This window comes from Pteropus vampyrus, unplaced genomic scaffold (genome assembly GCF_000151845.1).
Source record: "Pteropus vampyrus isolate Shadow unplaced genomic scaffold, Pvam_2.0 Scaffold816, whole genome shotgun sequence".
NCBI classification, from domain to species: domain Eukaryota; kingdom Metazoa; phylum Chordata; class Mammalia; order Chiroptera; family Pteropodidae; genus Pteropus; species Pteropus vampyrus.
Genome location: NW_011889597.1, coordinates 208,404 through 217,220, shown reverse-complemented (window position 1 = coordinate 217,220; position 8,817 = coordinate 208,404). Strand labels below are relative to the sequence as shown.

General features: G+C 48.7%; 1 protein-coding gene across 3 annotated transcripts in view; it reads left to right on the top strand.

The window, feature by feature from the left end:
* WBP1L (WW domain binding protein 1 like) overlaps positions 1 to 6,461 on the top strand; it is a 59,822-nt gene extending 53,361 nt beyond the window's left edge. For all 3 annotated transcript variants that reach the window (XM_011385816.2, XM_023526297.1, XM_023526298.1), the window contains 2 exons: positions 1,401 to 1,562; positions 2,857 to 6,461. In XM_011385816.2, the coding sequence (XP_011384118.1) occupies positions 1,401 to 1,562; positions 2,857 to 3,596 (902 nt within the window). In that variant the 3' untranslated portion in view covers positions 3,597 to 6,461. The remainder of the gene's footprint in view (positions 1 to 1,400; positions 1,563 to 2,856) is intronic.
* Positions 6,462 to 8,817: the final 2,356 nt, after the last annotated feature.

Here is an 8,817-nt window from a genome sequence, read left to right as displayed (position 1 = left end):
AAGTAAAAAATGGGATCATATTTTATACTGTTTTGCAATCTGCTTTTTTCATTTAATATCAGAAACATCTTTATATGTCAAAAATAGTATTCTAGGAATGACTTTTTTAATGACTTAAGTTATTTCATGAATATAGTCCCAGAGGAATTAAAAAACCCATCCAGAAATATATTAATTTTTAAAATAAAAGCCACAAAAATAAAATTAATCAGATATTTTTAAAGTTTTGATTTATTTTGTTTCCAGTTTTATCATTTGAAAGAAAATAATTGGGAAAAGGAAATTAAAATTTCTTATGATCCCACTACTTAAACATAAGTCACTACTTTGGTGGTTTTCAATTTCTTCCCATATGTATGTATATTTTAAAGCAAAATTGCTCATTAATTAATTTTAAAAATGTTTAGAAGGCTTGCTTGCATACATTTGAAGATCGGAGAGGGGTTCTTGGGTTTTGCCAAGATTCTCTGAGTAATGATCCGAGAGAACCAGTGGGAGGTAAGAAGAAATAATGCACCAGGAGGAAAGAAGGCTGCGGGCCTTATCCCCTGCTCCTCTACCCGTCTCTGGGCAGGGAGGAAGAAAGGGAAGCTGCTAATGGCCCCGAGTCTCATGCAACTGTAAGCCAAAAGGAGGTGGGAGTGGATTGTTTGTGACAGTGGGAGATGGAATTGTACCAGATTATGTTATGCACAGAAGAAGTCATTTACACTCCCTAGGGGAGAGATGGACAGGAGGCAATTAGAATTTTCCACCTCTAACTTCAAGGACTCTTGTATTACGGAGGCATATATGGTAGAGAAAAGCCTCTGCTCTTTTTGGCGATATCAGGAGAACTCTGAGAATTTCTTTATCAGGAAGCCCCTCTGAGGCCCCTCGCAGTTGCTAATCTGCCGAGTTTGTGGGGACTTTGAGGTGCTCTTTGCTTTTAATAAACAGCCTGGTGTCAGCAGCAGGAAGTGAGCCTGGGAAATGACAGGATTGGGGAAAAGATGCACACCAAGAGAGGCTGAAGCCTCTTTTCAGAGATCTCTTAAAAGAGGAAGAGTACACTGTCTAAAAAGGGGAGCATATATAATGCCCTCTAAACCTAAACTACAGGAGGAGAGAGATGGTGCTGGAGAGATGCCTTGGCATTCTTCCCTTCCCCAAGGTCCCTGGAGGCATCCCAGAGTGAGTGACCTTCTTTACTGTCATTCTTACATTTCTGCCCTCTTTCACTCTGGCACAAACATTTATGGAAATGGAATTGAGGTTCTAAATGTGGATTCGCTGGGTGGGCCCGACCGTGCCAGCTTTGACCAGGTGGCCACCGCTGGGGACCTCCCTGTCCTGAGAGCTGCCCCTCTGGCTGGTGTTCACTGTGTGCCTGCCTCTCTGTCTCACCTTCCCCCCGACAGGGTTCTGGTTGGTGTGGACCATTATCATCATCCTGAGCTGCTGCTGCGTCTGCCACCACCGCCGAGCCAAGCACCGCCTTCAGGCCCAGCAGCGGCAACATGAAATCAACCTGATCGCCTACCGGGAAGCCCACAATTACTCAGCGCTGCCATTTTATTTCAGTACGTACACCAAAAGCCACCCAACCCCACCCTCAGGAGTGCAGGACGCACAGACTGTGGGCAGCAGGGGTTTGCTTCCTTGGCCAGCACAGAGCAGGATCTCGAAAGTGCGGGAACAAGGGGGTGCTCACCTTAAGCCTAGAGGAGCCAGTGCTGTGGTTGCAGCTCCTTGAAGCCACTGGGCCATGCCAAATCCACACCGGTTGGGTTCTGACCAGGTCTCTTCTTTGGCAGATATTTTTTGAGCCAGGTAGTTGGATGGTTTATGGTTTGAGTGAATTAAGATTTAGAGTTCAATAATCTGTAATCCATTTTGTTTACCACCAAGTGATAACGCTGAGCAGAGGCCGCCGTGAAAGGGGCAGGTGTGAGGAGTGACACTGGGACTTCTGAGAACCAAGAAACTCAGTGACTCACTGAAGGGCACTCACCTGATTTCCCTGGGCCTCCTTAAATGTGACCTCTCAAATGGTCAGTGGTAGCTCAGCTATGCAGCTTGTCCAAAGCCATTCTGCACTGTGTTCTACAGAAGAAAGTGGTCACAATGTGGACTTCCACACCTAAAAGGGTTATTTAAGGCTTAGCATAGTGCCTGGCATATAATAAGTGCTCAATAAATGCTAGCGACTTTGTTATAATTAGGTCATCAGTGCCTCAAGGCATTCAGCACAGTCAAAAGATAATTCACCTGGCTTGTCCTTAATAAGCCTTGGATGACAGGTCCCTCACCCTTTGCTGGTATCCCACCTGCACTTGGGCTGAGTAAGGATGAGCTTTGGTTTGCCTTTCCAGACCATCTCTAGCCACCTAGAGGGAGGTAGAACACAGATTTCTAACCTCCCAGAAAAAGGCCTTCTTCGTAGTATACATCTGGAAGAGTAGGGGTAAGAAGAAAGTGTCAGAAGGTCTTGAGGCAGAGTCCCTGACCCTGAGGCCCATGGGATGTAGACGGAGGACACAGTCTGACCATGAAACCTGAGACGTGTGCGCGTGTGGAAACAGGTCCATTCCAGGCCGAAATGATGTCTTGATCATCCACATTTGCCTAACCCTCTGCCTTCACTCCAGACCAGACAAGCAGAAATCTTTGCTTATGAAGCAACTTTAGGGGCTCTCAGGTTTCAAGAAGCTGGATTAGGTTACTCCCACAGCCCTCTGCCCTGCCTTTAACTGAGGGCTGTAGCTGACCACTCGGGTATGCTGGGGGTGGAAGAGACATGTGGAGTGAGCTTTACAGGATGTCCTAGAACAATTGCCAGTGCAGTAATTTCTCCTCCCTACCTCCCCATTTTAGGGTTTTTGCCAAATTATTTACTACCTCCTTATGAGGAAGTGGTGAACCGACCTCCAACTCCTCCCCCACCATACAGTGCCTTCCAGCTCCAGCAGCAGCAGCTGCCTGCACAGTGTGGCCCTGCAGGCGGCAGCCCCCCGGGCGCCGATCCCACCAGGGGCCCCCAGGGGGCGCAGAGCAGCCCCTTGTCTGGGCCCAGCAGAAGCAGCACGAGACCCCCAAGCATCATCGCTGACCCTGAGCCCTCCGACATGCCAGCCAACCCAGCAGCCACCAAAGCCTCTGGAATGGAGCCCAGCGGCTCTGTGGCCAGCCTGGGGGAGCTGGCCCCTGGGGCCTTCTTGGACAAGGATTCCGAATGTAAGGAGGAGCTGCTAAAAGATTACAGCTGCGAGCAGGGCAGCGGCCTCCCTGACAGCAAGGACAAGACGCCAGGCAGACATCGCCGCTTCACGGGCGACTCGGGCATTGAGGTGTGTGTGTGCAATCGGGGCCACCACGACGACCTCAAAGAGTTCAGCGCTCTCATCGACGACGCTCTGGATGGGCCCCTGGACTTCTGCGACAGCTGCCACGTGCGGCCCCCTGGCGACGAGGAGGAAGGGCTCTGCCAGCCCTCTGAGGAGCAGGCCCGAGAGCCTGGGCACCCCCACCTGCCTCGGCCACCCGCGTGCCTGCTGCTGAACACTATCAATGAGCAGGACTCCCCAAACTCTCAGAGCAGCAGCTCCCCCAGCTAGAGCAGGCCCCGCCTGTGTCCGAGAACTTGGCAAAGCAACCAGGGTAGGGGAGAACCACGAGAGAAGCATTAAGTGACTTTTAGAGCAAGTGGCACAGCCACTTGGTTCTTTTCCTTTTCTTTTCTTTTTCTCCCCCTCCTCCGCTCCTACATGTTTGTACATCTCCAGGTGCGGTTCGCCTCTCCCCCCACAGAAGTGGTGTTGCAGAAGGCCAAGAAGATGGTTCTGTGTCTCATTCCCACCCCCATCCCCTTTTTCCCTTTTTCAAGTCCTATTTCACTACCTGTTTGGGTTGGAGAGATACGAATTTCAGAAGCCCCCAAGGAAGGGGCTGAGACTGTGCCCTGAGGTGACTCTTGGTGATGGAGTAGAATTTTGCTCTGGTGTTAGTGTAAGAGAACCTTCCTGTGTCTCAGCCCGGAGAGGCAACAGGTCTCGGTCCTGGGTGAAGAAAGAAGCCCGCAGAGACCCTGGGGTTGTCACCCCTCGCCATTGTCTGCAGAGCCGGAACTGGGCTAATGCTGTGGGAGGATGAGCAGTGATGGGCACTCGTGCGGGAGGTTGGTAGGGGGCTTGTTGTGCTCTCAAATCCAGACGATGAGATTGATGCATCACTGTCGTTCATCCTTGAGGGGCTCTGGCCGGCTGCAACTGGTTCAGGTGTAGCAGATTATGCTGCCTTCTCTTTAGTTTTTCTTTTAAGAAAACAGAAACAAAAGCGAGCTGAAAACAAGAACTTTACCAGCGGGCAGGCAAGAATTCTGTTCTGGAAAAGGGAAATTTGTGGCCCTTTCCCAAGTTGGCCTTCAACGAGCCTGGCTGCCATTGAGCCAGAAGGAGATGTTTTGTGTACCAGCTTGGGTGGGGCTGTCCCTGGAACTTCTGTGGGTGCACAGGAGGCCCTAAGCCGTGCTGGTGGATAGAGGCGCAGCTTTCTGCATCTCTGCCCTTCGGTCTGTGCCCACAGGTGATCAGGGCCCTCCCCGGTCCCAAGCACAGTCTGCGGGCCTTCCTGTCTCACTGTTCTCTGTGAACAAATGAGGCTGTGGGTCCTGGGGCAGGGCAGCCCCTCAGCCTGGCTCTCACACAGTATTTTCTCTTGATTTCGAGTAAGTTTTTTTTTTTTTTTTTTTAACCACTTGGAGACAATGCCTTGGTTATCTGTGGTTTCATGCCCTTTCCCTGCTACTGACCCCCCACCCCTTGTGAGTGGGCTGACTAATTGTTGTAGCCTAGGTGAAGAGTCTAAGTGGCCCAGGTAGGGGAGTGAGAGAGCAGCCGTCCAGAAGGACCACAGGATCTTCATGAGTGTAGTTTGGCTTCAGATAACCAGTTGAGCTTTGATAGGAATAATCTGAATGGAGAAAGCAAATAGCCGAAACTAACATTCCCTGCCCAGCCCTCTTCATATGAAGAGTTTGGTTTTTTCCCCCACTCTTGAATGACGATATTCATACTAGGCATTGACGTTATGGTAAGAAAGGAAAAAAAATGTATATGTATACAAAAATAGACAAACTCAAGGCTGTGAGGTGAACAAGTGTCTGCATTTGGAGTTCACAAAACCAAAATCCATGTTGAACAAAGTGAAGTCCGTATACAATGACGTTTTGGATAACCTGTGTGTGTCTGTCCATTGTGTGTGAGCCCCCAGCCCTATTTTCCTGTGAACAAACTTTGAATGGCAGCCATTCTGCTCACATTAACTACACGTTTAGAGCAAGTATGGCCCTCTCAAGGTAATTTATTTTACGCATTTACTGTTTACTGAACAAATGTCTGACTGTGTGTGTACTTGGGTGTATTCAGCAGCATTGTCGACAGCAGTCCCCAGTGTTTGCCAGAGATACTGTGCTCGAAGTAGAGGTTTTACTCTACCCATCACTGCAATTTGCACATTGCTCCGTGGACACTCGGAGGCCTGTGTTCTGTTCCCTGTCAATGGAAACGTGCTCTGAACCTGTCTGCCTCCTTTGGCTACTCCTGGTCCTTGGTATCAGCTCCCGGGGGATGTCTACAACCACTCGGGACAGAAGGTGAAGGCGGAACTTCAGACAGAAGCCTAATTGGATCTTCAACGACAAGCTTGTACTAGCTGTGGCCCTGACGCTGGCTCTGCCCAGAGTTGTTAGGAGGGTTTGGCAGACACCACAGGGCTCACCTCCCTCTGCTGAGGTCCAGTGATGCAAGCAAGCCAGTGTGGCGAGAGTGGGCGGGAGTGCGTCAGCAGCCCTCAGATGCCTTTCCCTCCACCGTTTTTTTTTTTTTTTTTTTTAAAGTCCCAGACAACTCACTGAAGTGTCTCCAAGGAGATCAAGTTTTACCAAAATGAATCCTTCAGTTAACTGATCAAATGGATGAATTCTGGCCCTCTCAAGTTTCCTTCCCCAGTAAGAGTGGGGAACTGGTCAGAGTGTTAACCACAGGGTTCACTGCAGTGTCCTACCCTAAAGGCACAAGAAGAATGAAATGGAACCTGTGGAGCTGGGCTCGATTCCCAAGGCTGCAGTCTGGCCCCTGCTACAGGAGGCTACTCTGCGTGGAGAGATGGAAATGGGGAGTTGAGGGACTGGTTAGGGGGCCAGGGAGATCTGAGTGAGTTTCCAGGTAAATGAGATGGAAGGGGGGTTGGTGGAGGGTTTGGTGCTACAGTCAGAAGATTTGCAAATGCTAACACATTCCTATGTGAGGCACATCACCATTTGTCAGTTATTGTGAATATGTGTATTTTAAGCAATAAGATTCAGCTGGTCAGACTTTTCTGGGCAGTCTCGGTGACGCATTTCCTGTGCTGTGATTGTTCTTGAAGACGGAGTGGCTCTAACCACTGTGAGAAGCCCAAATAAAATTGATCCCAAAAGCCTCTACTGTGCTTTTTTTCTTGAAGCATTTTTTTCCTTTTACCTCTACCTCAGACTTCAGGGATTCCCACCTCAAGATTCTTAACCACAAGCACTTTAACCTTCACCACACAGAGGCTGAGATAAGTCACACAGCAGCCAAGGACAGACAGGCTCCTGCGCCAAGCAGGAGCCGCAAGGCCAAGGGCAAGCCGGGTAATGCTGCCGCTCAGGCCACACTTTGTTCTGAGGAATTTCCCCAAAACCCTTGCCCTTCCAAGGGAAACGTGTCTGACATTGGAATACTCTGTAAAGCCCCATAAATATGTTAAAATCAGACCCCCCCAAAACAGAAGCAAGTTTTATCAGATACCTCGAAGCTAAAACAAATTCAAGAGGAAGCAAGCACTCTGAAATCTCTCATAATGATGTGATGGAAATGTGGATGGGTGCTTAGCCTTGGAATTTAATAGGCAAGAAAAGTATTAGTCTCTTACTGGGTGCCCAGCAAGCACTGTGCTGGAGCCTAAGGAGAACGTGAAAATATGTGACAAGATCCCTGTCCTCTAGAAGCTAAATTATAGTTAGGAAGACAAAACACACCCATGTGAAATAGTCAACTAGCAGTATGACGTAGATTGAGATGCGGTGAACAGTACAAATGAAGAGACTCTTGAGGGATCATGGGAGGTAGTTGGAGGTCTTACCTGCCAGCCAGGAACCTCAGAACTGACTTAAACCACCGCTGTACCAACATCTGCCATCATGGGACAATTCCTCAGATTCATTGTCATTTTACTCTCTTCGTAAGGCCATCCTCTTAGAACTCTGAGTGGGGTGTAAGTCCCTCTTTGAAGGGAAGGAATAGCCTTCACCTCAACACAGCAAGACCTCTTTGTGGGCAGCTTGCAGGTGGGCAAGATGGGGCGACGTGGAGCCCTGCGGAAGGGGTTCCTGCCTCCCCAAGTGGAGCGTTCACTAATAGGCCAGTGGAGATGCTGGCAGAGAGCATTGTCTTCACTTGCCTCTGGGTTTATCCTGCAGTCAGCACTATTGTTTCTAAGAGTCCAGTGTAAGCCAGACATGTCCCCACCCCATCTTTGACCCGGGGCCAGAGGATGCAGTACTGGCCCTTTGGGGATGGTTGCTGCCTAGTTCCTTCTAAACTGTTGGGCTCCTCCAAGCAACCTCAGTGGATCCACATTAACATCTAGAGACAGTTCTGTTCTAAAACCACAGGGAGGAAGTGAGGGAGTACATCATCCCTGCCACCTTTAATTGAGTGGCATAGAAACATACAACTCTAACAGGCTGCATGTCAGTCTGCACATACCCTTGAAACCCAGGTATGTAGGGCCCCCCTCACTGCCCAGGCCCCTGGGTCCCTGAGTTCATATTTCTCAGTCTCTATTGCCCTAGGTGACCAAGTTCAAGTGGAGACAGTACCAATGCTCTGAAGCATGAACCGGAGTAGCTTTGATATACACAAGAATTTCAGGAAACATTCTATTCTCCAGTTTTCTCTGTTTTCAGCTGAGGAGGAAGGTATAAAAACAGGGTTTGACTCAGGAGGAGGAGCGAGAAATAGGTTTGGCTGACTGTTGGATGAACCTGCTGGAAACCTGATTGAACCTACTGTAAAGGGCAGTGGATCCTGGGAGGTGTTTGGGATCCAGGTTTCCAGCCTGGGGGCGAGTAACTGGCCTTAATACTTAAGAGTCGAGCATTTATCGAGCACCTATCATGTGCTAGGCATGGGGAATGCAAATATGCTTTAGACTGGGCTCCTCTTTAGAAGAGCTAATGGTCTAGAAAGGAAGAAAGGAACGTAAACAATTTTAGTAGCACATAGTAAGTACCGTGAAGCATGTGTGCACAGGATGCTGTGAAGGAATGTAGCCCACCCGGGTGTTCAGGGCAGCTGTGCTGGAACAGGGACCTCTAAATTGAGCTTACCAGATGAAGAAAGGTAGAAAAAGAATTCTAGGCAAATGTTCATTTTGTAGATTATTGAGTGCTTACTGTGTACTGGGTCCTGAAAAGCAGAAAAAAGCATGGGAGGCCTAAAACTGGAGAGTGTGGGTGTCACGTCTAAACCTGTGAGCAATCTAATCTTTCTAGATAATTGCATTCTGGAAAATGACAGGAGATGAAGCTGGAGAGGTAAGCCGGTAACAAAAAATAATTTGTCTCTATTGTTTCATTTGTCGACTAATTTACACCATGCTGGTTCTTATGTAAGGACCTTACCTGCATTTTTTCATTTCAGCCTCAGAACAGGCCTTTGAGGTGAGAACTGTAATTATTCCTACTTAGGCATTCAGAATTAACTAACTTGTCCAAGATCACACAGCTAATAACCGATAGAGGCAGGATTTGAA